The sequence below is a fragment of the Diprion similis genome, chromosome 4 (genome assembly GCF_021155765.1).
Source record: "Diprion similis isolate iyDipSimi1 chromosome 4, iyDipSimi1.1, whole genome shotgun sequence".
Classification (NCBI taxonomy): domain Eukaryota; kingdom Metazoa; phylum Arthropoda; class Insecta; order Hymenoptera; family Diprionidae; genus Diprion; species Diprion similis.
The window spans coordinates 12,145,255-12,172,302 of record NC_060108.1 but is presented as its reverse complement, the minus strand read 5'-3'; the positions used below and the strand labels follow the sequence as shown (position 1 = coordinate 12,172,302).

Sequence of the window (27,048 nt, the reverse complement as noted above, 5' to 3'; positions counted from 1 at the left end):
ATTTAAAGTATATTACGTTCATGTTATTGTGATAAATGTTGATCATTGTTGCCTAGTTCATGTGCCAATGTGTTGTATTATGAAATTATACATAGAGCTGATCAATGTTACTGTAATTTTCAATCCGTTTTTTTACTGCCAAACGATGTGAACAAACCTTCCGAAATGACATCGTCTTCTCTACTATACTCTTCACATGCGGTTATAGATTAACTTATCACAAAATGAAAAATATAAAAACGAATAGGAAAATGGAATAATTAATGTCTCATCTATAAGGTAAATAAATTCTGCTGCTGTTTTTATATTTTTTATTTTAAATCGACATATTACTTTCGTATAAAAAACACTATCTAACGGATGAAAATTACAAAAATATTCTTACATGAATCATTTTAAACCGGATAAGAAGTTGGATCTGTTCAATTATTACAGTGAAACGATGCAAAAAAAAAAAAAAGTAATAATAATAATAGCCGTGTAACATTTACCTAGATCAGAAAAACTATGTTATCCGCCACCATAATTTGGTTAGCATCAGTCATCTCTGTTACAGCAGCAGTAACTTCGGCCTTTGTAAAGTCTGGGGAATGTTGACTGTTCACATATTCGTGTACCCTTGACAAAGGAAGCGATTGAGAACGCTCTTCGCGGAACAATCTTTGTAGAGCATTTCGAAAAATTTCCAACCTATTTTACACACGGAAATGAAAAAAATTCTAATCAGATACGTAAGAAATGTATGACAAGAAACTGTTTTAGAACAAGTTAAAAAAAAGTCCAAGTAAGAAAAAACAAGAATTTTAAACATCCATCTACATCTACAAAAAATTCAGAAGCAGTGAAAGATATTTTATTAACAACCTTAGATCGAGTTCAATCAATTGAAGTTTGTTAATTTTTCGTTACCTATTTTTGTCAATGGTGGCAGAACTCGTTTCTTCAACTTGTGTAGATTCAGTTAAAGAAGTTGTTGTCACATTTGAATCATTTCGAGGAGTAGATTCAACTCTTGTAGTTTGCGAACGAGTTGTTCTTTGAATAGCTTCATCAATATGCGTTTCATCTTCACTATCGAATTCGTACTCGTCGTAGCCATCTTCTCCAGGTTGTTTCTAAAACGTAATTCAATTGTTAAAGTACACCATTAAATATGGAGAAGCGAAAATTGTTAAAAACAATAACCTTTTCTCTTCTTAAACGCTTTTTACTTCTATCATCTTCGTCTGCACTCTGCGTGCCATTTTCACTTGCATTTCTTCGTCGTTTCTTTTCCTTTTCTAGTACCTTCTTGAAATAGGCAAACTGAACCAGCTCTATTGCTGCATACGCGTCATCCACAGTAACATCTCTTGAGAGTCTCGCTTTGGCATGTGCCGTTGAAAGACGAATGAGAGTTTCCAAAGCCCGAGCAGTTATGGGTTGTGTCTGAATATAAGACTCGAAATTATTAAAGAAATGAAGCATTACATCACATCATTGTTTTCAACAAATCAATTAGCAATATTGTTGGGTAGATTTCATAATAAAACAAGATATGATAACTTTACCCTTGCAACGTCGGACTCAACAGTATCTTCTGATCTTAGACGGGAATACTCATTTGCGATCACTTCGCTCGCTTCTTCCGTAAGATTTGGTTTCATACACTTCGCTATGTGGATGTATTTTCTCATGAATTTAACACTGAGTATTTTATCACTGGAAATGATACATTAAATTATAGGAAAATGTGATACTCTTCATCCAATATAGTAACAAGTTGGATAGTACTGAGTTAGAAAAAATTATACCTTTTTGCACGAGATAAACCATGCAATAGGGGATCATATTTCTCATACACCAATGTTTCTGCCTCCTCGTCACCTACTGTATCTGGATTCTTTGTACTGAGCAAATCAACATTGCTTCCCATTGGCAAAGCTTCCCCATCTTTTTCTGTATGATTTCTGTACCGATGCATCCTTACAACATGATCGCTTATCATGTGGTCTTGATCGGAATCAATCATATCCAGCATTACAAATAAAAGATCAAATCGAGAGAGCAACGAATCTTGTAATCCAATATTTTCCATCGGTGTTTTATATTGGTCATACTGAAAATTTGTTGCCGGGTTTGTTAGTCAGTGCGACTGTGAGACAGAACATTTTTTTAATCCAATTGGAAGAAAATTGCATCTCTTAAGTACAGTCTGTTCATATGTTTAGCTCCAGACTTGTTAATGAGTGAAATTTAACAGTGGATTTGGAACTTGAGGACATTTTCTGAAATTTTAATTGAAAAGTAGAAAAATGCATACATACTCGACCGTATACAGGATTAGCAGCAGCTAAAACAGAGCAGCGTGCATTCAAACTGGCATGTATTCCAGCTTTAGCTATGGTAACTCTTCCCTGTTCCATGACTTCGTGAATGGCAGTTCTGTCCATATCAGACATTTTATCAAACTCGTCAATGCAAACGACGCCACGATCAGCTAATACCATCGCACCAGCCTCAAGCCTTCTTTCTCCTGTCTCTTGATCAGTTGTAACAGCCGCTGTGAGACCAACTCCTGAAGAGCCCCTACCAGTGGTAGGAACTGCTCGGGGAGCGGTACACAAAACATACCGCAAGAGTTGAGACTTAGCCACAGACGGATCACCGATAAGGAGAATGTTAATATCTCTGAAACGTGTTAGTCCTTCTTAATTGTGTTTTCTATTATATTACAGAGAACAAACAAAATAGACGTTACTTGAAAACTATTTGATCTCAAAACGTTTTGAAATTACCCTCTCAATCTTGTTCCATTGGGTAAAATTTTCTCAACTCCACCGAGTAATAGACATAGAATAGCTTTCTTTATGTATTCATGTCCATGTATCGATGGAGCTAAAGATTTGCTTAACAGTTCAAAGATGTTATTCACATGATGTTTCTTGGCCATTTTTTTGCACATTGTAAGATCAGCTCGAGATATTTTGAGATTGGCATCCTTATTCAACTGAGAAATGTTGTTCGCAATAAGAATAGTCCTGGAAAATTATAACAAACGATATTATCAGTGAGATGAACTCATACTTAGGAGTTGGCTATAAAGAAAACTTTCTGGGTGAAATGAAACAACAAAACCCGAATTTGCTACTGTTTCACACCTGAATGTTCCAGATGTAAATCCTCCGTGTTTCCCAGGAAGACATCTGTAGTTTCCAACCACTTGGACCCTGTCTCCAGGCTTGCATAAGTCTACTAAGTCATTATCGCAGATTACATCTACACTACGAGGCAACTGTCCCGCTGGTGCTTTCTCGGGCATTTCCTGGATTGACAGGGTCTGATGATCCTTGTAACTCGATAATCCGTACTCAGTTTCCAGAGCATTGCCATCATCATCCTAATCAGTCACATTATTATAACTTTCAAAACCTCACATTGATATATAATCACAGACAATATCTTGATTTAAATTAAAGTAGGTAATTGGTCTTCGTTGAAGTATACAAAAATTGCCCAAGCAGAGGTCAAGAATCAAGTTGTATTATATATTATAAAACTGCCAAGAATGTACATTTCTCTGTTTCATTACCTGAGTTGGATAAACATTGGCACTTGGAAATGGATCAAAAGAAGTAAGATCTGTGTACTGTCTTTCGGTAGCAACTTTTGTTGCTGGGCAATAATGAACGCTTCTGACAACCTTGGGTCTCACCAAAGAGCCTTCAAATTGTAGATAAAAATAAATTATTAACATTGTTATTTTTGATCAAATTGTACTGATTTTCTTAGGCCACTACGTGAATTTATCCTTCAACTTACATTTCGTAACAATACCCTCAACGCACACTAAATTACCAAGAAATCTTGATGTCAAACTTCGAGGGGTCGTATGCTTGGTACCGAAGCTGCCCTCAAACGCAATGAACAAATCCGGATGGTTCTTACAGTATGTCGGATCGATTGTTTCAACGTACTGCTTCAATGCGGATTGGAAGGCCGATTGTTCCTCAAAGGCGTTGTTTAGCAAACTAAATGTCAATGAATTTATCAGTTAATATGCACGTGCAGACAGGTTTTAATTCCAAAAAGAATATTAAATCCAAGATCTCACAGATAATTTTAAAATCAACTCAATTGACGTGCTATAAATTTTGTTGAAAAAGTTGAACTCGTCAACAATCAATGGTATGCGATCTGCAATTTCGATGTTCTTCTACAAATGCTCAAAAAGATACAGCTTTGGCAGAGTTAATGACAGTAAACATTGCCCTTCTTATAAAATCTCCTGCTACTAAAGTGATTGCTGTATCTGAGTATGCATGTGTTTAATTATGAAGTTCACATGAATGTATAATACAACTGTAATATACTTTAATCAATAGCTTACAAGATATCTTGAGCAGCCTCTCCATATTCCGATTACCATTACTGCCACCATTTATACATGCAAAAATTCATTGCAAAAATGTGTTATGTATGTTCTTAATTATCCAATGGAGTTTGAAGTGAAAAAATTGTTTTTTGGCGTTTCGATTGAAAAAAACCAATTATACAGGTTTAGATTGGTTGCAGTCGATTAATATAGACAATACATGATGTGACTGCCGAAAGAATGAATACCTGATGGTAATCAATCAAAACTTGATACAGTACAATACTCCAATTTTTTCCATTAATCGTAACTATTTCGTATTAATCCTACAAATTAATTCAATAAGTTGTGTACCAGAAAAAAACTAATTGCTTAACTGGAGCAACTAAGTTTCATAAGAAATGGTAATGAAAATTGAAGAGTAAAATGGCCTGAATTTGTCCCATTTGTAGATTCAGTGGCTGCTCTGGATATAATTTATTGTATAGTGAGCCAGGCTGTACAGTAAATGAGAAACTGCACAATTGTTACAAACAACTCTTACTACACAATTTAACAAAATCAGTGGCTGACTATCCATTGTCTGATGGTGGAGGAATCGCATGTAAGTACAGTATATAAGATTAAGTGACTACGGATTGCTCCAGGTAGGTAACCAAAGTGATTATTTTGAAATTCATACTGAGGGCAGAGACATCCGCATAAAATGACGTCAGATTATCAATTATATTACAACAACATGCAGTTATTTGCATGCCTAGTGACATTGCTTTCATGAAATCCGAATAAACTTTAAGATACCATCCCTTTGACTAGCTGACTTGATCGGTGTGTTCGGTAAAAAGACAACAGTCAACTTGGTGAAACTAACCTCACCGCTCTGCTTGGACGTTTCTTTCTTAAATCATTGATGTTCACAACAAGTCGATGTTTTTTCTCATCAATCATTGTTTTAACTAGATCCGTATACCTCCCCTGATCTTCCTGGAAATGCGAAGAAACGTTATCGGGTTACAATTAGGGTTAGGAGTTGCCGGTATAATGGGTGAATTTTCATTTCAGATTTACGTACCTGATCATCTAAGAAATCCACATACTCTCGCACCATGTTTTGAAATTTCTGCTCTGCCATTGGATCCGCCATTATTCGTATTATGCGCTACTTACTAACAAATAATACGCGTCAAATCTTTCCGAAAAATATCAAGTAACAAATATGATATAAACGTAAACACTTAAACGCAGCGAGGCAAATTGTTTGCGCGGGAATATTAAACCGTGGAATAAAAATACTCACGAAATGCAACGAGCTGGTAAAATTCGGTCCATTCAGTAGCCTTTAAAAATCTCAACCGTCTACCTTTTTTTATCTAACTTGTTTTTCTCTCTTTTGCCTTACGGCTACGTTGACCAAATACATGCCAATTCTAACTTATATTCAGCAGAAAAATTATTGGAGGGTAGATTGAATTAGAGTCATAGACAAGTTGTTGCGCTAGTTGCGTATAGATATTGTAAAATAAAATACGTAACATATGATTTGTTATGTATTCTATCTCATAATCTATGCTTCATGATTTCCCATGGGATTTGTTATGTTTGAATTTGTAATGATATGTCAAATTGCAGATAAAAACAGCCGAATTTCAGTCATGACGTTATTTATCCATGGACTTATGGACGGAACCCCAAAGTGGCATTATTGGCGCGGGGAGTGCGGCGGAAGACGGAATGGGAATCAGCCATGGCAGCCATCCTGGTAGGAAGTGTTTGCGCGATATATTCAAATTACAGACTATACGGGTTCAGTCTTTAAAGGTAACACGTAGACAAAAGTATTACAACGTGTAGCAACGTGTATTACGTGTATTCAACTACTGGTAAGTATAATCTACTGAAAATTATTCTATGATAAATCACATAACGTTATGACCGATATCGCGATGCATTTTATCATGTAATTCAACATGTGACTGCGTCTCAATGCATGACTAACCACATAATAAATCATGATGTATACATTATATAATAAAATACATAGTAAATCATATGACGAATCATAGCCCTCGTCACTTCACGGATGAAGTGTACTTAATTAAGGCCTTGCATACGTCTAGCAGCGCCAAAAATGCACTACAAGAAAACATTTTTTTAGTACGTAGGGAAAACAGTAGAAATTAATAAAATAAATAGTACGCATTGTTTATTGATACTTGAACTACATAAAAAAATGCATTTCACTCTGTTTTTTACAAAAATTACTGTACAAAAAATCACGTGATCCACAACACTGAGATAAAAAGTCCCTTCACGGTCGGCGTCATATCTCCAGTAAATGTTGATCGATCAGCAAAATTTTAAAATATTCTTGTATAATAAAGTTGCAGTTAAGTACAAAAAAATGTTAGTGGGCACTTTGAAAGAGTCACTAATATACTACAAATTCTGACTAATCGCAATGAAATACCATGAAATCAAACGGAGCTATGTTAATTTAAATTAAAAAAATCATGAATTACATGTTATTTAAATTCGAAATATACATCGATCGAGAGGAACCACTTAAAACTAAGATTAAGGGCTCAAATTTTCAGGAAATTTCTTTTTCGATAGAAGGAACAAAATTTTTATGAGTCAGCGAAAAAAAAATGCTCGTTTCAAATGAAGCACCCTATTACTACACATTATATAATTTGCATAAATTTAAACTTCTGAGAAATATTTTAGGCAATTATAACCATATGTAACTAATTATAAGTATTCGTTGATTTTATGGTTCCAAAGAAATGTTACGATGGAGCTACGTATGTACATGCCTGTATAGGCATCTACTTCCGTATATCAATGTTACTGGTTTTGAATGAATCTCAAGTTGAAAAATCTATCATTGGAAATAATAATTCCCCGGATAGTTCCTTCCAACAACAGCATCATCTTTTCGTGAAAGATCAATACGGCGAGCAGTAATTGGGGTGTAATAAGCCACCTTCTTCTTCCTCGTGCAATGGTTATCCGAAGTTGAATATTCATAATGCATTCACAACACGTGATTGAACCATGAATATATTTTCAGATGCGGTAACTCGAATACTGTGACGTGACTGCACCTTCATTATTCTAATAACGAAGCATGATCACGACATGCATTCAGACAATTTCTGGTATTACTTTAGAAACAGCTGACCTGATATATCATGTACGTGTTATGTATTGGAATGCATTGAAATCTCTCAGTGATAACTGGCTGAAATGACATGAAAGGGTTATTCTTTTTGGCATCGGCTTTTTAAGTTCTCTCCGCATCCTCCTCCCACCAAATGGCAAAATTGATTGTTTATAATTGTACAGCGTTTATTGACAACGGTTTATTGTGCATAAGTATTACACAAGATGAGAGATGATAGCATCCATTGGCGTATTTTTGGTATCTAACGTGCCTTTTTTGCTGCCTCGACAGCAGTTCAAACTGAAATTTGACTGTGGTTCTTTATTTACAAAGAGCAAACTTATTCTGATGGTAATTAACTCGTTTGAGAGTAACGCTTCATGTGTATATGTATAAGCTACAAAAAATTCCGCTCAAATATACACTAGTTAAACCATCTTTGTACACCATACACGTAAGTATACATAATATATACATATATTATAATGCAAAACAACACGTACTAGGTTTATATATATATATATATATGTATGTATATAAAATTATTCAAATTATTTTCACGTTTCTGACACTTTCGGACGCGCTTTACGTAATACACCTAATCGAATGTACATACATACTCCAAACGATACTCTTGAAGGCAGGAATATCTTTTACACTGTACTAAACTTGAAGCGTGAATAACGTTCCTAGCGATCGATTTTTTGAATACCATTTCGTTCGGTATGAGCTAATAAGTGCTGCCCTGTACTTAAAATAACAGCTAAAGTTTCGGTTAAAAAACTTCACAGTATAAGACTTGAATCTCATTCTTCACAAGCGCCAATATATGCTTGGCCTTCTCGTTCATGTTTAGTTTTTCTTTTTTTCAGTATCCATCTCATATTCTGTCGGATCTTGATTAAAATTTTAGATAGGACGAAAATAGTCTTTTCAGAACCGGCTCGACCACCTTGACCACAATGAATGATCAAGGCAAGACGTCTAAGATCTGTTGCAGGTCAGTCGCTGCAACAGTCAGACGCTCACGTTCGTAGCACCCACAGACCCTTCACCTACAGAAGGTGCATTCCTCGTCAGTGTCCACGTGTACTCTTGTTAACTCTGCGACTTATAGTAAAACATTTCCTGTTATTTTCCATATCCGTGGGTGGATTACGTCGTTGATCAGATAATCGCAGATTAACGGTAAGTTTTTAACTATTACAAATTTTCACAGAAATAAGAAGATTTCGTATTATTTTGTGGGAAATCGTAAATATGCATAGAGTTTTTCACGGAGGATTGTTAATTTTCTTTGAAAATCGAACTGTTTTGTATATATATACATATATTTACAATTTTGTACGAATATAATATTTTTGTACAAAATTGTAAGATATTTTCCAATTTCTATAAAAATTCGCAGAAAATCCTAAAAATCATCTTCGTCGAGGAACATGTATATAAATTTTTTCCAATCTTTCTTTCGAAACAAGACCAGATCGTGGACAGTCTAAAAGTTGACGAAGTACTGACGGAAAGCCGATTTACATATTGAGAAATAATAAATTATGCAAAACTAAACGTTAGACGTTGATTTGGAAATTTACGTTGCGTGTGTGAGCTCCGTCAATTTGTATAATATATGCAGGTGATAGTGTATACTAATTTTTTATACAAGGTTGAAATTATTAATCTTACCGTAACGAAATATTATAGAAAAAAATCATTGTTTTTGTATTTTCTACGTCAACTTTGAAGGAATTAAGATTTCAAAACATGATTATGTTTTGCTTAATTACGGTTTACTGCGGATCTTGACCCTTCGCGGTGTTAAGATTTTTATTTTTCTTACCATTATAAGAAATACATTGGTTTCTGGGGTCGTATCGACCCCAGGTGACCGCGGAGGATTCAACTATTCAGCATCAACCATCACGATAACGTTACTAACTGCGGCGAATTCGATGAAATATATAAGAAATTAGATAATAATTTACAAAAGCACTAGTCATTAGATATACTAGATAAAAATTTATATACTTCACTATATGTATAGTAGTTCATTATATGATTTTTTATCTAGTATATTCTGCTAAAAATGTTTAAAAATTGATATTCCTGATCTCTGTTGAGATTTTCGAAGTGACGAACTTCTTTTTTTTACGATACAAGCATCTGATTGGGCTTAATTTTCTGTAATTTTTTTTTTTTTTTTAAGAATTTTAGGTATCGTGCACCATCATTGAAAAAAAAAAAAATAATAGAAAACTCATTTTTCAATCTACTTTTCAGATAAAAGAGTAATTGAATCATTTAGTATACACATTATATTCATCATCCGATGATTTTCTGATAGAATTCTAGGTTGTACATTCGATTTACGTAACACGAAAACAAAGTCATTATATTGACTTCATCATAGTTTAATTTTCATAACCTTCCATACATTTCATACAAAGAATATCAGAATGTGGTAATGTTGTCTCTCTCAGTCTTCGTCACTATCGTCATTGATAACAGGATTTACCTGTTCAATCTGACTGAATAACACCTGGCGGTACGGTTTCAGTTCACTGATTCGCAATACTGTATATATGCAATACAGTTTGATGCCAGAGTGTCCAGTTGAATTCGCTGCGCAATCAATGTAGCATTTGCAGGTTTTGCTATTTACTCGTCTTTTTCGCTTAGCATGTTTGCAATATCGTCTTAATTCCCATGACTCATACTGCAAATTTACAGCTGGGTGTAAAATCAGTTATTGTACTTCACCTCCTTGATTCAGAATCTACGATTTTCAGTTTACTCTTAACATTAGGATAACTGTTGAAATTATTTATTTATAAAAATTGTATAACGATTGACGAATGTCAATCCCTGAATTCACGAACATCCGATAAACGTAATGTATGTACAATATATATAACGGCAGTTATGATCTTCTGCTTTCATTGTTGTTATCGTAAGAAGCGTCTAACCAGCGTAAATTTGACACTCAACAAAACGGAAAAAAAAAAGATTATAACCATGCGTTATATTTGTTTTTCTCTAAGTATATTCCTTCCCGCATGCTATATAGATATTCGATAAGAAAACAGCCGTAGGGATTGTTTAGGTGTAAAAATTTCCCTACAATACATCGTCGAACAATGTTACATTTAAATAAAGTAAAGATAAAATCTGCTGATACTTGATGAATTATACAGTCTCAGAATAGAGCGATGATCGCAAAGTTTCAACACGTAACGAAAATCGACACCGTTTTATAATAGAAGTCGTTTTCATTTACAAGTCAACATAATTAAAAAATAAGCAAACGAATTGTGCTCGATAAAAAACAAAGTCATCCACAATTATTTAGTCTAGATTTCAAATTGTAATTTATCCTTATTCAGCGATAATTATTACCTTTAAGCAACATTTGCGCAGCACTTGATCGGTTCTACTTCTACCTCCTATATAGTTGCTTTCCAACTTGTCCTGCATTAAATACTCGATTTGTACTTACGCCAATTACTCCCACCAAGTAGATACGTTACTTGGCAATACGACGACGCGACGTCAGGTCCAACGACAGTTATGTATGCTAAATACCGTTCTCCAAAACATTTTCTCCTGAGAGGATTCAGTTTTGCTTCACCTCTGCGCCGGACCGGCACTCGAGTTATCGGAATTGCGATGCAAGTGTGGTGATAACGCAAAATGCAATCGTATCCTGATGTATACGCTTATAGCGTGTCTGTGATCATAGCGTGAAGACGTTGTTGCGTAGTTTTGCTGCAAGTCTGTGTTTAATCTATTGATCCCAATTGATAACGGGAATCCCGCAGAAATCAGCTTTTCAATCAATTTTACAAAAAGCAAAATGAACCTCGCGTTAAGTTTTCTTACGTTATTATTCGCCGAACAGCAGTTCGACCTCGGGGTAAGTCTTTTTGCATATAATATTTTGCAAATAATTCATATGCAGTAAAAGATTTATATTTTTTTTTGACACGGATTTTTGCCTGGATTTATTTTACTTACAAATTAAATGACAATTTTATTAACGCCTACTTTTTCTTTCTTATCCAAGTATCTTATCGACTTATGTCTGTGTTAATCGAGTAAATTGTCTCGCGTTCATCGACTTGTGTGTCACGTTTCTTAATCAGAAATTTAATCGTGTCGGATGAATCCTAATGTCTGATAGATGTTGTCTGATTGGTATTTCACGATTTTTTACACCTGTAAAGAAATTTGTAGTTGTAGGCAGTGTCATGAGGATTCAGTCTAAAAAAAAAAAAAAGTACGTCGATTTTTAACACTTTTTTTACCCGGTTATAAAAAGAATAAGTTCGGATTTTTATACACAGTTAGTGCAAGGCTTTATGAAGTTTCAGTTTGTTTTATTCAAAAATTACAATGTAAAACGGATTTATTGTTAATAATATAAAAAATATTCGACTATGGCGTGGTACAACGGGGGACGAATCGAATCTCAAAATCTAATTATCCGATTGACTATACATCTAGCAGCGCCAAAAATGCGTTACAAGAAATGTTTTTTAGTGAGGATAACAATAGAAATTAATAAAAATAAATAATACACATTGTTTATTGGTATTTAAACTTTATGAAGAATTTTATTTCACTCTGTTTATACAAAAATTACTGTATAAAAAATCACGTGATCCATATCACTAAGGAAAACAAGTTGCTGCACGGTCGGCATCATATTTCCAGTAAATGTTGATCGATCAGTAAAATTTAAAAAATTCTTGTAAAATAAAGTTGCAGTTATAGTATGTCGAGTCGGGATTTCGAATTTCGAAAAACTTAGCAATTTATGGCAGTTTAAGAAAAAGTATACGTTTTACGTCATGAGTTTTACATTTTTATTATTTTTATAAAACTTTTAAATCAAAATATCAAAAATCCGGCTCTACATACAATAGTGAAACGGATTTCGAATGCTTGAAAAAAAATCGCATCAAAAAATATTAAAAACTGAATAAATTATCATGCTGACCGTGTCGAATAAAGTAGTTTCAAGAAAAACGCCTTTACAGTTTTAAGTGCGTTTTTCTCGAAGTCGCGTGCAACTACAACAAGAACTTTTGTTTTGTAAACTTACGGTCAATACCCTATTCCGGTTTCGTATTGTATGCCTTCCTTGTCAGTAGTTTTTCTTTATCTTTTTACAGTCGACGAGCTCTTCTGACCTCTTTTGTCGGACAGTAACATTTTCTACCGTAACTTTGAATCTATGAGGAATTTTAGGAATCAATTTTCACAGAAATAAGCCTAAAACTGTAGAGAACAATAATCTGTTAAAAGAAATATCGATTTTTTGAAAATTCTAGACTTATGTAAGGCCTTAATGAACACTATATCATTTGAAAGAAAACTGCGTTCAAAAAATACAAAAAACTTTGTATTTTCCGATAAATTACTTATTCTGTTTAAGTAACTTGCTTCTTATTACACCTGCAAATGATATGTGGAAAGTATAAGGTGACGATGCAACCTGGCGATGTTTGAATTGAAATAAACAAATTATGCATACCTTGAAACCTCGAAAGTGTGCCCCCATAATTATGGGCGAGAATAATGTTAGTTTAATATACATATTTGGGGTTTTAGTGTGCGCCTTCCATCTAAGCAGTGCTAATTTGTTACGGCACTTTTCCAATCTCTATACCGTCTGACAATCGTTTCAAATACATACATTATTCAGATTTACACGCCATTAGAAATGCGTAACCGCAAGTGCAGATTCTGCACTTTCAACATACTCAGAACTGCACTCTTCGCATTGCGTACATTCAATGTAAATATTCGTCGTCAAGGTAAGGACGAACGGCTTTTACTTAGGGCTGTTTATTTATTTAGTCTCGTTTCTCAGGCCATATTCCATTCGTGTGTAAAAAGTTGCAGCTAAGTTACGCAGATTTTATATTACGAGTTATCCTTGGCTGAATATTTATACCGATCTGAAATTCATTGATAATTTCTTCACTATACGGAGACCGGTTTTGCTTGACGTCTCGTGTTTTCCCTGATTTTGATGAAACTTCGCAGAATTGCATCGTAGGTGAAGATAATCGACGTATATTTTCTCTTCGTTTTTGCTAAATCTCATTTCTTATAAGATTCACATTTATAAATTGTACAGTTTTTTTTTTTTTCGATTACAATTATTAGACGATCCGAATTAGAAAAAAAATATCAATGAAGAAACCATTATACTTTTGTATACTTAAGGTATTATAGCTACGACAGATAAATTTTAAAAATTGCGTATTATTTATTGACCAAATGAATTTTTAATGCATATCCAGGAAGGTTTCCGTTCGATTGGAATGTGGGTTTGTAGGTGTCTAGAGTACTCTAGAGTAATGAAATGTAACGGACACGTTTTCTGGTTCTATTGATATATATATATATATATATATATATATATATATATCCCACAATTCAAATGTGGAAACCACCGTTAAATTGTCCGTTGTAGTATTGCTGCATATAAATATATTTATATATTTATATATATATATCATAAAATTCACCGCACATTTATATGTAGCAATACTACAGCGGACAAATTAACGGTGGTTTCCGCTTTTGAATTTGGGATATAAATATATATATATTTCGTTCGATTGGATATATATATATATATATATCCCAAATTCAAAAGTGGAAAGCACCGTTAATTTGTCCGCTGTAGTATTGCTGCATATAAATGTGCGGTGAATTTTATGATATATGCCTCAATTCGTGTTCCCATAAAAACTTGCATGCCAGTTGAAAATGATCAAAAAAGCAATTATCCCCATGCAAGGAAGTCACTATCGAGAATAACACGTTTTTCGTTTATATCCGTAATTAACGAAATAGTGAATGATTACTTTGATCTTTTAGCTTCTTTCTCTACTTTTTTTTCTATTTTTAACGTATTCCTCAACCGTCAATAACCGAGAGAACCGTCTGGATCGTCAATTTATAAGTATTACGCAGCGTGAAAAATCAATTTGCGCATGTTTTTTTTTATTTCATCTATATTTTACGCACTCTGCACAACCCTAAAATTTTGAGAAGTTTGAAATAAAAAGTGGTGGAGGGCCAGGAGGGGGGGAGGCAGTTACACGTATCGCGAATTCTTTGCAAAATAAAATACACGAAAGTAAAATTCTGATCACGAGTCGTTCATACTTGGTACATTTTAAGTCCTTACATACGTCTATAGCAGCGCCAAAAATCCGTTACAAGAAAATTTTATTTTTAGGAAGGATAACAATAGAAATTAATGAAAATAAACAATACACGTTTCATTTCACTCTGTTTTTACAAAAATTACTATATAAAAAATCAGGTGATCCACAACACTAAGAAAAAAAAGTTTCTCCACGGTCGACATCATATCTCCAGTAAATGTTGATCGATCTGCAAAATTCAAAAAAATTCTTGCCAAATAAAGTTTCAGTTATGGTATGTCAAGCCAGAATTTCGAATTTCGGAAAATTTAGCAACTTATGGCAGTTGAAGAAAAAGTATGTGTTTTACGTCATAAATTTTACACTTTAATTATTTTTATAAAATTTTTAAATTAAAATATCAAAAAAAATTCTGCACGTATGTAAGGCCTTACATGTATTTTCTATTGTCTTTGCAGCCTGCTATTCAATAACTTAGCACTAAAATTCATATCTCGTAATGCAGTTTGTATAATATTCTACCGGGGATATTCTATTTCCGAGTGTTTGAGAGCCTCATTATTCAACCGTTGCTAAATAGCAAATGTAATGATAATTCAAGGAAACATAAATACCGCAGCCACAAACAGCGACTGTTATGACTACGAGCGTTGGTCGTTTTGAATTCATAAACACATTTTGCGAATATGTACTGTAATCTATACTTTCGGAAAATTCAGAGACTAAGCGATTGTGATTTACCTAAAAATTTTTGTATTTCCAGACTTGAAATATTTACTCCTCGGCAGGAAAGTTTACGTTTTTCAATCATCGTACCAACTAACGAAACGAAATTTCTACTCCCTTTATTAACTGGTGGTTCGATCTGGTCTTCGTAAAGGGACCCGTTCAGATCCTGTGCTTGTGGATAAATATCCGAGTACCAAGCAAAGAGAATGGGGCCTGAAACGGTCCCTTTAAAAACTGGACCGATTCACTTATCCAGCATTTTTACCGCGGATATAACAATCGCAATTACATATTTCGAGCGTATGAACTACACGAGCATATTACATCTAGATGTGCAGTACAATGAAATAAATCTCGTATTGAGAAAAATCTAGCCAATGGGTAAATCATTTCTAACTACTTATACTTACAGCTAATGGAAATGTACAAAAATAAATAGTATATAGTATACAAAGCTACGCAGGGTGTCGAATTTTAAATTATACACAAACACAGACATCATTTCTGATTACTTCAAAGATTTCGCGTACACATGAAAATGGTAAAGCAAACAGCTTCAACTGTTGCTCTTTATGTTCGTGTTTTGAGTGATGAATCGCTAGCAGGAAACATTCGAAATTCCATCTTGTTTTCCAGGAGATGCTTAATGCGGTGACAAAACGAATCATACGTGGACTCTTGTTTTGCCTTTATTGCCTTATGAGTCCAGTCATACTCTATCGAGCTCTAAGATCACGGAAGCGATGTTCACCTATCCGCAACAAATTGCTACTTATGTCCGCCACTGACCTCGCAAGAAAAATTCGCGAGCAACAGGTGAGCTCTAATTTTATATTCCAACGATACTGAATTCGTATGTGTATACGTGGCCGGTCGAAAGTGTAAATCACTGGTATCAATGACCCGAATTCAATTGTTTCGAAATCATGATAGTCACAATTTGAATTTGCAAATTTCTCCATATACAGCAAAATTCGAGTATTGTTCGTTAAAGTGGTGGTCAATGACTTGAGACTCCAGATTACAATAGTGCAGAACCTTAAGAGTCATACTTACTTACAATTAGATCTTACAATTAATCAAGGGACATGTCTGCTAGGTCACAAGCGAGGAAGTCGTGAGGTCCTATATCACAAGATGCATAGAAGTGAATCCCGTGATCAATGCAATCGTGGAAGCGCGGTACGATCTTGCCATTCAAGAGGCTAGAGAAGCTGACAACGTGATACGCTTGGGACACAAAAGCCTCGACGAAATCGCACGAGAAACTCCGCTTCTAGGGGTTCCAATTACTGTCAAAGGGAGTATAGCTGTGCAGGGTAAGTTTGATCGAAAATTTTCATGCGTTGATTGTAACTGATTACGTGATTTGTGATGATTAAGTTTTCGTCGAGAAATATTGCAATATATCATTCTTAAACTATAAAAAAATCATTTGCATTTATTGTAATATCAATGCATAATGCAGTACTTCGTTACGTCCGCAAGGCTAATCTATTTTTTGTTTTTACTAATATTTGAGTTAACTGTAAATAGAATTAATTACGAAGCAGTAGAAGAACAGCGTACATCGCAGAAAACAGGTATATGTGTACATGTATATCGGGCATTCCACGCCAATTCAGTGAACGGTTGACCGTGATATTTTTTTAATTTCACCAAGGATTTTTCCTACGTTAGTATGACTTCTGAAAAGATTCCGAAAACTTTTCAAATTTTTTTAATCAGTCGTTGTTACCCTGGGATTTTTTAAACCCATCTCAACAATATACCCAAATTGATATTTATGAAAGCTGGAAAAAAAAACTTTTGGTTCTCAAAATAAAACATTTACACGCCAGATTCAAAGTGGAACTTCAGTCTCTTCTAAGTTTCGTATTCACTGCCAAACCAAATCCGCTGAAAAATGTTTGTAAAATATTTGCGAATAGTTTGCAAGTGAGATTTGTTCATTCACGTCATTGTAGCTTCACAGCTCTGTTAAATTATGCATGTACTCACTCTCGTTGAAAAACAATCTTGTATTATACATTGCGGTGCTAATGCCAAACGGGCGTATAATTTGTTTTTGATGCTAATCATTTCGACAACTTATTTTTAAACTAAATTATGAAAAAATAAATACACTCTTTTATCTTTAAATTTAGACATACGAACTTTTGGCTTTAAATTTATATACATATACGTGTATAACCATATAACGTCTATATATCTATATTAAAAAAAAATTATACGCTCTTTTGGCTACTCGCGAATTCCATATATCACTATAACAATATATTTTCGTAACTTTAAAATGTGCATTCAATTTTCAAAATGGTACAAGGCATATACTTCAATAGCCAATAGCATTGACACTCGTTAAAGTATCGTGATAACGGAGTCGACAGTTTCGGTGATTTCAATTTTTCGACAGCTTTCAATTCATCAATCTAACAAGATAATAACTCGAATTCCATGCATTTATCGATTCAACTTTTTAGTAAACTAGTTCTTACAGATTACTCACTCACACACAGATTACAATACAACGAATCAAATTTCTTTATTATCCTGCTAGATTTATCAGACTTCATTGAATACCCATGGATTCAAAATTTCTTAAAGAGTTGTACGTATATTTTTTTAGGATTTAATATATCTCCTTGTGGTGTGACATAATAATTCCACGTATTCAATACAACTTTCCAACCACATGAGAAAGGAAATCAAAAATACTCTAAAATAATATTCCGATAGGTATGAACCATGCGGCCGGAAGGAAATGGCCACAGATACCAAGAGCCTTGTGCGACGCGGATGCGGTGCAGAGAGTGCGAGCGGCTGGAGGCATTGTGCTTCTGGTGAGCAACACACCAGAATTGTGCATGTGCTGGGAGACATACAACAATGTGACTGGGATGACCGTGAATCCCTACGATACAAGAAGAACGGCAGGTGGTTCATCAGGGGGTGAGGTACTGTCGTCTTTTTAAAATAGTTTAACAGACACTCACAATTGTTTCAAGTTCGTTGAGAGGATATTCCAAGTCACCTTTGACTGTCAACTTATTCTAAAGCGTTTGTATTACAATGAATACCAACATACATTATACCGCATGAATTATGTCCGCATACGGCTGCCACCGCTGGTGTAACGATTTGGTTTTATTGTTAGAGCCAAATATGTAAAGTCCTCAGGTATAATTATAATGTCTAGCCTTGACCGTGGAGATCATCGTCTAGCGCGATAGTACTGTTTGTCATGTGTACTTTTCACTTCCGGATCACACTCTGGGTTGAAGACTCGCAGTAGATCTTCGGACGCGTCGGTCAATGTCTAAAATTTGATTTATGCTTTTCAGGCTGCCCTGCTCGGCTCAGGAGCATCGCTTTTAAGTCTCGCCTCTGACATTGGCGGCTCAGCTCGTCTTCCAGCCATGTTTTGCGGAGTATTTGGTCACAAACCTTCACCAGGTGATTTTTTATACGATTTTAAAGCTGAGCAGATTGTCTCTGCAATCTTCTCTCCGCCATTACTTACCTGATTTTCATGTGCAACCACGTCACGCTTGGTGTTTCTAACAAAAATTAGTCTTGGACTCGAAAATCTGGTCTGCCAATCGCTCTGAGTATTGCTATATTTTGTGGACTGGAAAAAAATATCAACAAATGACTGAAAAATTATTTTCCGATTTCAGGTTTGGTCTCAACGATTGGGCACATGCCAGGATCAGACGATAAAGCCTGGCCTAACTTTTTCACCTTAGGACCAATGGTCAGATACGCTGAAGACTTGCCACTACTATTGAAGGCCATGTGCCAAAGTAGCAGACTAAACTTAAAATTGGACGATAAGGTGAACCAATAATTACTCGTGTGACTAATACTACGACGACTTTGATGAGTTACTTACGGGCTAAGAAAAAATAAGTAATTTCCTCATTTGCAGGTACCATTGAGAGACATAAAGTTCTTCTACATGGAGGACGACTGTGGTTCTGGAGCGACAAGCTCTATAGACCGAGATATAAAAGAAGCAATTCGAAGGTTGGTTGAACACCTCAATTTCCAACACGGTGTAACGGTGCAGAAGGTAATTTGTATGAATAATTATACCAAGTAACTGCGAGAAATTAAACGAGTCCCGAATAAATTGTAAAACACATAAGAAATCATGTAAAATCAGAATAGTAGCTGACGAGTAAAAATTAATGATAAATAATGTAACAGGTAAAATTGAAGGACATGAAGTACGCATTAGAACTGATCGCCGCGATTCTTCTGCGTATCGAAGGAGTTGAGACCATATTTACCAAGAATTCGGATCCCCGAGTAAGAATGTTTAATGGTGTTCAGCAGGGCTTATAAATGCTCCGTTTCAGATTTGATGCACAAAAAACCAACGATTAATTCGGCACTAATTAAATGTTCATCCGCAGGAGTGGAAAAGCGTCACTGTAGAGGTTCTGAAGTACCTCTGCTGCATGTCCCCTCATACGTTTCCCAACGTAATGTACGGGGTTCTCAAAAAAGCTAATAGTGCAAAGTCGCAAAACTACATCAAGATGGTTGAAAAGAATGCAGCAATGAAGAAGCAGTTTGAGGTACGTTAATCAGAATAAATAACGGAACACTTTGTTTAATTAGCAAGTAAGAATTTTTTCACAATTTGTCAGTTACCACAAAAGAAATTAATGTATCAAATTCCAAATCTGCCAAAAAATGCCGTTGGTATTAATATCTAGTGAGAAGTCTACCAAACTTCGAAATGTCCGTTTTCATAAGTCAATAACTAAATCACCCACAATGATAACAAGCATTGTAGCCTATTGTTATGACTCTTTTAGGACCTACTCGGTGATAATGGTGTTCTAATCTATCCTACGTTCGTGTCGGCTGCCCATTATCCCTATGAGATATTCCACAAAATCTGCAACGTATCATACTTGGCAATTTTCAACTCCCTCGGACTTCCAGTAACGCAATGTCCGCTGGGTTTGAACAGAAACGGGTTACCGATCGGTGTCCAGGTACAGAAATTTCTCAAAAACAAAATTTCATCACATGTGCTATTTGAGGAAAAACGTTTTAGTCGATTTGTGACAGTATTTAAGTGTTTTTTTATCAACTAATTTCTCCAAACGCTTTCTTCTACAGATTGTTGCAAATCCCGAATGTGATCATCTTACAATTTCTGTAGCGCAGGAAATTGAAAAAGCATTCGGCGGATGGCGACCACCAACAACAGAAGAGAAAGTTTGAACAAATAAATTTCGGGACCTCAAAGTCCTCGGATTTAGATAAAATTGGACGGAACTTTCTTACCCACATTTTAAGCGGATATTCATAGCATTAAGTAGTAAATTAAATTTGTACATCAACCAAGGGAAACGTTATTTATCCATTACATAAACACTTCATCCCTTGCTCAACTTTAATTACCGATAAAATCCAAAATTTATTCAGTTCTAAGCTGAGAAAAGCTGTGTCAATTGAGACCGAAATCTTCAAAATCCGTCAATCCATCTCGAAAGTATCATCACTCTGATTTATTTTTTGATGCATTTATTCTAATATCTTCAAAACTGCTGGACCGATCAAACTCAAAATCTAATTAGTTCCAGGTGAAGCGAAGCCCTGTTCATTGAAACCAAGATCATTCAAATTCGGTCATTCGTTCCCAAAATATCGACGGATAGAAAATTCGTTAAACACACACACACGCACACCCAGTGTCCATGTGAAAATGGTTAGAAGTGATTCTCTAGACCTCAAGACGTCGAGATTTATTTCAGACCTCGTTATTACCTCGACTTTTATTTTCGAGGTAATTATCATAACTTCCCGTCTTTCTTTTTTCTTCGAAAACAGCAGAGTGGGATGTTAAAAAGAAAGTGCAAAGCAATGCGACCCCATTGCAGTGAATTTTCAGCTTACAGAGACTTTGATGAAATTTTCAACCTTTAATGTAAATAGTTTTCAAATGTTCAAACTCCTGTAGCTGCTATTCGTTGTAAAACAGGCGTTGTAAACAGTTAAAATATGAGCGGTTACTACCGTCTAACAACTTCAATTAAGAAAAGTGATCTAGTTAATTAAAGTAAAAGTAAAAAGAAGAATTAAAGAAGTAGAAATAGCAATTAAAAGTGATAAACGTTTCGTATCTTTACACATCTAGTAAATACCTTGTATAGTAAGTGTGAGGAAGTCATCTATTTTTTACAGTTGGGTAAAGAAAGGTAATGGTAAAGTTATAAATTTGAAAAGAAAACGTGATTCATTGTGAGGACAGTATCGTCAATATGTACAAAATGTGATACTAGAAAATCTATTATAGAGTCATAATTGCCCTTTTCAAGGCCCTTTCCTTGTTTCGTCTCACTTTGTTTTTCTGTTTCCGCGACTTTGTCGCGTCTTTGAACAACTGCACACCCTCACGTTCTTCGATAGCACGTTGCGTGTACGCCATGCCATACAAGTTGTATCCGACTGTATCCTGCAATGATAAAGAACAAGTGAATTTTATCTAATGCAGACTTTTACACTTCATAGTCAATAATAGCGAAAGTTATACCCTTAACGTGGTAATCCTTTCGAGACTCAGATTTTTTATCGTCTCCAACGTTGTCAACAATTCTTTACTTGTCACAATCGGCCCATGATGAGCCCGAACCAGGCTAATAGTCAATCTTGATACTAACTCAGCCTGATAATCACCCTCTAAAAGTTTTGGCAGGAGCTTTAGAATTTCACATGCTGCTGAGTACGGTAAAAGCAACAAAGCTTCTTCCAACTCACTAAAAATGAGATTAAAATAACGAGTTAAATATAAAACCTTGATCTAAAAAGCTCCAATACTGAGTTTGATTTAGTTAGTTTCTACAAGCAATTCGTATAAGGAAAAAGATTCTGACAACTACACTCAAGTTAGTTCTATTACTTTATGAGGCATGTTGAACTATTCAAATCATAATTTGCAGCTTTTGAAATTCACTAATAAGTACCAAATGTTAACATTTATATTATAACATGAAGCCATTGCCTTGCATGGGTATATGCAGAATGTGAACAGTAACAAATTTTCGGGATAATTATAACAAAAACTTTCCTGGCACTTTACCTTGCTCGAACGCGTTTTACCGTTTCCAATAGAAAATCTTCTGTAGTAGAACAGGAATAAGCCTGCATCAGGGGTGGCACAGGAGGTAAAGCAGTCTCAGGTACGACATTTGCCAATTGTTCTTCATACTGTTTGGATACTTCCAGACATTCTAGTATTAACTCGGCCTGAAATATTTTTTTTTTTTTAATTTTTCCCTTCCACTTTCCACAGTTGCGCAAAACGCACTGCCAATAACTGTTATTTTTTATTACCGCTTTTTCACTGTTTACAGTTTTCCTTGAGGGTAATAATTGTGCCTTCTGGCCTTGAACCGCACTTGTTTCTCCCGTAGCTAAATCATTGTCCAGCTTTTCTCTCTCCTCCTCAGCTTCGTCTTCCAGAACTAAAGGTTCTGCCGAACGTTCATATAATCTAACGACTTTGTCCGATCCACATGATGAAACATAAATGCCATTTGGAGAAACTGCACAGTTCCAGGCTTCACCTGAGTGACCCTACATAAAAGTAACAAGAGGAATTTAAAATGACTTAGTCAAGGATAGTCGTATTTTAACAAATGTCTTACCTGTAAGGTGATAATTTTTTGGAAAATATCAGCATCCCACTGTTTGACCTTTCCATCTTTGCCACAAGTGAAAAAGTAGTGTGTTTTTGGAACAAACGCAAGACCAGTAACTGAATCGTCATGAGCGAATAGCGATTTGTGACAGTCCCCAAAGTCAAGACCCCAAATTTTAACATTCCGATCTGCAGAGCCAGTTGCAATTAGAGTAGAATCACTCGATATATCCATGCATATCACTGGAAGCTTGTGACCATACAAGGATACGAAGAACTAGAAAGAAAATACAACAAATTTTTTCATTTTCTATTGCAACAGATTACGATATGATAGAGAAAATGACTTTGTAAGTAGTTATCTACCTTGAATGAATCCAAAAAGAAAATCTTAACGGTGGAATCAAGTAAGGCGACAGCAATAAATCTGCTATTAGGACTGATTCTGATAGCTAAAACGCTTTCCTCGAGCTTTAGGGTTCTAGTGTGCAGGACAGAGAGAAGCTTAGCTTTAGTTTCGCTCTCAGGATCTTCGATCAGCTCAAAGTTCCAAAACTTTACAGTTCCGTCGCCGCCTCCACTCGCCACACCCCTCTAAATGGTAGCATTTGGATTAGAAACACAATATTATGGGTCTCATTCAAGATGAAAAGATAACAGAAAGTTTCAAAAAAAATTCAATACAGACATTTTATTTTAGTAGTGTATAACGAAGCAGAGAAAAGAAAATAATCTCCTATATTGATACAAGCGAATGTTATTTAAAAATGGAAATCCTCACCATATCGGGATATAGAACAACACTCCACAGTTCTTTACTGTGAGCTGGAATTTCCTCAAGAACATCACCAGCAGCAATGTCAATTATCAGCATTTTACCATCCTTCAATCCAACAATCAGATGCCTATCCCCAGGTGCAAAGCACGCCGTCAAAGCGTAACCACACTCCACTGTTCTCAAACAGGCAAGTGAAGGTCTGCAAAAATTAAGTACAATGTCACATGAATAAAAAACAAATGTCCCTATATTCTGGCTTGAGGGAGAACAAGGATAATTAATCTTCTCACTTTGGATTCAACATTATCGATTGCTAAAATTTTCGTTACAGAACTTTCAAGAGGAAGTTTACCTATTCCACAATTTCACCGAGTCACCACTAGCCGTGGCTAAGGCTAAGTTATCAGAGCTAAAGCATAATGCTCTGACATCTGTCCGATGACCGTAGGCTGTAAGAGACCTTAGGAGCCTGGACTCGATATCCGTGTCACCAATTGTTGCTGAATGGAGTTCAATACTGTTGTTATTTTCACAAATGCAGATCTGAAATATTGATTGAGCTATATTACTTTATTACCAGTGTAGCACCTTTAATGTTTTGAACATCCATCTATCGGTGATATTCGCAACAGTTTATACATAATGCTCAGATAAAACCATGACAAGCCTACCCTGAGTTCTCCTCCTTTGCCCAAAACCAAATCAAGTCCTTTAGCTTTGTTCGAAGCTTTTATCACTGGGAGACGCTTAATTTCATTTTTTAAGGACAATGTTGACTCTGTCTCGATTTCTTCGACTGGCTTTCCTTCCCTTGAAAGTAATAAAATAAATCAACTTTATTAGCTGAGAATTTTTTATTCACCATGTTTCTAATAGTATTAATAGGGCATAAAATTTTGAGACTCACTTGGCAGCCTTTCTTTTTTCCTTTTTTTGTCTTTTTAACAACCTTGTCTGAACGAGGTCGTCAGGCAAAAAGTGGAATATTTCAACAGTGTTATCTGTTCCATGACACGCCACTACACGACTTGTAGCATCAGAACTCAAAGAAACTACTCGTCCACGACCAACCCTCAGAATACTACCAATTTTTTCGCATCGCAGTGGATATCTCTAAAAGTACAGAGCAAAAATCAAATACTTTGACAGATGCAAATAGTTTTTCTGTATTAAATGAAAAATTTAAACATCCAATTCTACTTTTTTACCCATAATAAAAATTCATCAAAAAACTTCAAGGAGAATTTACTAATTGCAAATCTCGAAAAGATTAGTTACTAAAATTTTGTCCGCATACCGCGTCATCTACATCTCCTTCTTCGCTTGTATTCAACGTCATCAAGCTTACAGGAGCATCAGCATTCTTGCTAACATCAGCAAAATATATCTTCCATACGAACAGTTCGTTTTCATTGGATCCTGTGATTAAATATTTATCCTCCTTAGCTAGGGTCAAGCCCCAGACCTAATCGATAAAAAAGTTATGAAATTTTTTTCACTCAACATAAGATGGTGCAATTGTATAGAATAATAAAACAATATTATCTATGACTTAATTTAGAATATTGACGACTTTGTTCACTACCTCTGATCTGTGTCCAACAAGTGTTTTGAAATTGTGCTGAGTATCTAAATCCCAGAATTTAACAAAGGTATCTTTGCTCGCACTAATAATTATGTCATGTTCTGCTAGGAACATTACTTGGGTGACACTACCCTTATGACCAGACAAACGGCATACCCCAGTCTCTGCCACAATGTCCCAAACTATGATGTCTGTATCCTATTTTGAAATGAAGAAAATAGAAATCATTAATTATTCTTTGAAAAGAGAAATCAATCTAATCTCACTCCGAAGAGAAGATACAAGCGTCCAATACCACAACTTATGGTAAATTTATTCTTCCAAAATTGAGATACAACTTGGAGGGATTCAGAAAAAGAGCTCAAAATATGGGGGCTGAAAGAATTCAAATATCTAACTGCAGCTGGAAAGCTACCAAGAAGAATTATGTTATTTTAATCTATAATTCCACTGCTTCTTAACAGTTTTGTAATACTCTTCACAAGATAAAGATAAGTTCTATTAATACAGTATAATTTACCTTAGATCCAGAGGCTACTCGGTGGCCTAAATTGTCATAAGCTAACGATGTGACTTCAGATCGATGTCCGATAAATATACTTATCGTTTCTCCCGAGCGGAGATCAAACGTTTTAACTGCCCCATCCGCATAGCCGACAGCAAGATGTCGTTTGTTTGGCGAAGCAGCTAGCCGAGTGGCAACTGAAGTCTCACCCAATAAAACTTGGGCCTTGTAAAAAGGTACGGGAAAGTGTGAGCATGAAATCATTTTAATCCCATTCAGCTATCGCAAACAATGTAAATAGGTACCTTTTCTCCAAGACGGAGGTCCCAGATAATAACATGCTCGCAAGCACCAGCGGCAACGAATCTACCCTCCTGACCCTCCAAGGTTACAAATACGGCATTGCATCTCGGACTTGCGATGATATTTAAATTGCCGGCTGGCACATACCTCAAATACTGTTTTGTCAAACCCATCGCGTAACTCGACTATATAATATCTTGACGTTCTTTAACTCTCAAATCGATCTCAGTTCACGTGAGGCATGATTCAGGGTTTGCGTTTAGAGTCCTCTTTTTCGTCTCTTAAACTCTTCTTCAAGTTATTGTTGGTGGTTAAACACGTGCTGCTTATATTTTTTTAGGTTATGTCTCGATCTGGCCAAATTGGGACCACGTTGGGACACATTCTGGTCGGAAGTTTGTAGTATCGGTAGCACCGCTAGCAGCGCTGGTCTCGTCTGTTATTTTGAAAATTCGAACGCGCTAAATGCGTTTAAAAATTTAAATACTAGTTTCTGAAAAAATTAGTAGGTACAGATTGTTTTATACCCGGGTGTCTGAAAGGATACGTTGACGAAGGTTTAGAAAACAAAATTCGTTACAGAAAGCAGGTTACTGTTTTTGGACCATTAACGGTATGTAACGTATTGACTGAAGATGTATACATCAGTCGATGCATTTGATTTTCAAAAATGTATTGTGTCCAAATTATCCGTCCGAAGTGGTTAAAAAAATTACGAAACACGCTTTAAACATTCTAGATGATGTATGAAAAATTTATTTGTAAGAAATAGAATGTTGAC

The 27,048-nt window shown here is 35.4% G+C and overlaps 3 protein-coding genes across 7 annotated transcripts; 1 reads left to right on the top strand and 2 right to left on the bottom strand.

The window, feature by feature from the left end:
• Nucleotides 1-30: 30 nt before the first annotated feature.
• On the bottom strand, nt 31-5,608 carry LOC124405651 (DNA replication licensing factor Mcm3). Its single transcript, XM_046880725.1, has 12 exons — nt 5,427-5,608; nt 5,226-5,338; nt 3,802-4,010; nt 3,572-3,702; nt 3,141-3,379; nt 2,778-3,020; nt 2,307-2,670; nt 1,794-2,098; nt 1,551-1,701; nt 1,186-1,428; nt 910-1,115; nt 31-690 (listed from the first exon to the last, which is right to left on the bottom strand). The coding sequence occupies exons 1-12, from the start codon at nt 5,496-5,498 to the stop codon at nt 492-494; spliced, it is 2,475 nt and encodes an 824-aa protein (XP_046736681.1). The 5' UTR covers nt 5,499-5,608; the 3' UTR covers nt 31-491.
• Nucleotides 5,609-8,583: 2,975 nt separating this feature from the next.
• LOC124405337 (fatty-acid amide hydrolase 2-B) lies at nt 8,584-20,742 on the top strand. 5 transcript variants are annotated; one of them, XM_046880153.1, is made up of 12 exons: nt 8,612-8,617; nt 10,604-10,605; nt 16,070-16,249; nt 16,533-16,752; nt 18,173-18,390; nt 18,778-18,889; nt 19,114-19,271; nt 19,365-19,508; nt 19,646-19,747; nt 19,855-20,019; nt 20,263-20,477; nt 20,534-20,742. In XM_046880153.1, exons 3-12 carry the CDS (start codon nt 16,073-16,075, stop codon nt 20,613-20,615), a joined length of 1,593 nt encoding a protein of 530 aa, XP_046736109.1. In that variant the 5' UTR covers nt 8,612-8,617; nt 10,604-10,605; nt 16,070-16,072; the 3' UTR covers nt 20,616-20,742. The 5 variants fall into 5 exon arrangements, with proteins under 5 accessions (XP_046736108.1, XP_046736109.1, XP_046736104.1 ...); XM_046880152.1 differs by lacking the exon at nt 10,604-10,605 and having other exon boundaries at nt 8,584-8,708; XM_046880148.1 differs by lacking the exons at nt 8,612-8,617; nt 10,604-10,605 and adding an exon at nt 11,278-11,430.
• An 838-nt stretch (nt 20,743-21,580) lies between these two features.
• On the bottom strand, nt 21,581-26,615 carry LOC124405336 (WD repeat-containing protein 3). The gene is made up of 14 exons (XM_046880147.1): nt 26,270-26,615; nt 25,980-26,189; nt 25,460-25,657; nt 25,172-25,339; nt 24,782-24,987; nt 24,546-24,684; nt 24,227-24,417; nt 23,878-24,073; nt 23,463-23,690; nt 23,104-23,373; nt 22,790-23,032; nt 22,536-22,702; nt 21,990-22,212; nt 21,581-21,911 (listed from the first exon to the last, which is right to left on the bottom strand). The coding sequence occupies exons 1-14, from the start codon at nt 26,438-26,440 to the stop codon at nt 21,747-21,749; spliced, it is 2,775 nt and encodes a 924-aa protein (XP_046736103.1). The 5' UTR covers nt 26,441-26,615; the 3' UTR covers nt 21,581-21,746.
• Nucleotides 26,616-27,048: the final 433 nt, after the last annotated feature.

What these genes read in the sequence shown, in the direction of transcription:
- LOC124405337 (XM_046880148.1), top strand. Translation starts at nt 11,371, where the DNA reads ATGAACCTCGCGTTAAGTTTTCTTACGTTATTATTCGCCGAACAGCAG. An exon ending in GTGGTTCATCAGGGGGTGAG is followed by an intron (nt 18,391 to 18,777) that starts GTACTGTCGTCT and finishes TATGCTTTTCAG; the next exon opens with GCTGCCCTGCTCGGCTCAGG. An exon ending in CCAAGAATTCGGATCCCCGA is followed by an intron (nt 19,748 to 19,854) that starts GTAAGAATGTTT and finishes GTTCATCCGCAG; the next exon opens with GAGTGGAAAAGCGTCACTGT.
- LOC124405651 (XM_046880725.1), bottom strand. Translation starts at nt 5,498, where the DNA reads ATGGCGGATCCAATGGCAGAGCAGAAATTTCAAAACATGGTGCGAGAG. An exon ending in TGAGGGTATTGTTACGAAAT is followed by an intron (nt 3,703 to 3,801) that starts GTAAGTTGAAGG and finishes TACAATTTGAAG; the next exon opens with GCTCTTTGGTGAGACCCAAG. An exon ending in GCCACCATTGACAAAAATAG is followed by an intron (nt 691 to 909) that starts GTAACGAAAAAT and finishes TGTGTAAAATAG; the next exon opens with GTTGGAAATTTTTCGAAATG.
- LOC124405336 (XM_046880147.1), bottom strand. Translation starts at nt 26,440, where the DNA reads ATGGGTTTGACAAAACAGTATTTGAGGTATGTGCCAGCCGGCAATTTA. An exon ending in GCAAAGGAGGAGAACTCAGG is followed by an intron (nt 24,418 to 24,545) that starts GTAGGCTTGTCA and finishes TCAATATTTCAG; the next exon opens with ATCTGCATTTGTGAAAATAA. An exon ending in GTAAAACGCGTTCGAGCAAG is followed by an intron (nt 22,213 to 22,535) that starts GTAAAGTGCCAG and finishes TCTCATTTTTAG; the next exon opens with TGAGTTGGAAGAAGCTTTGT.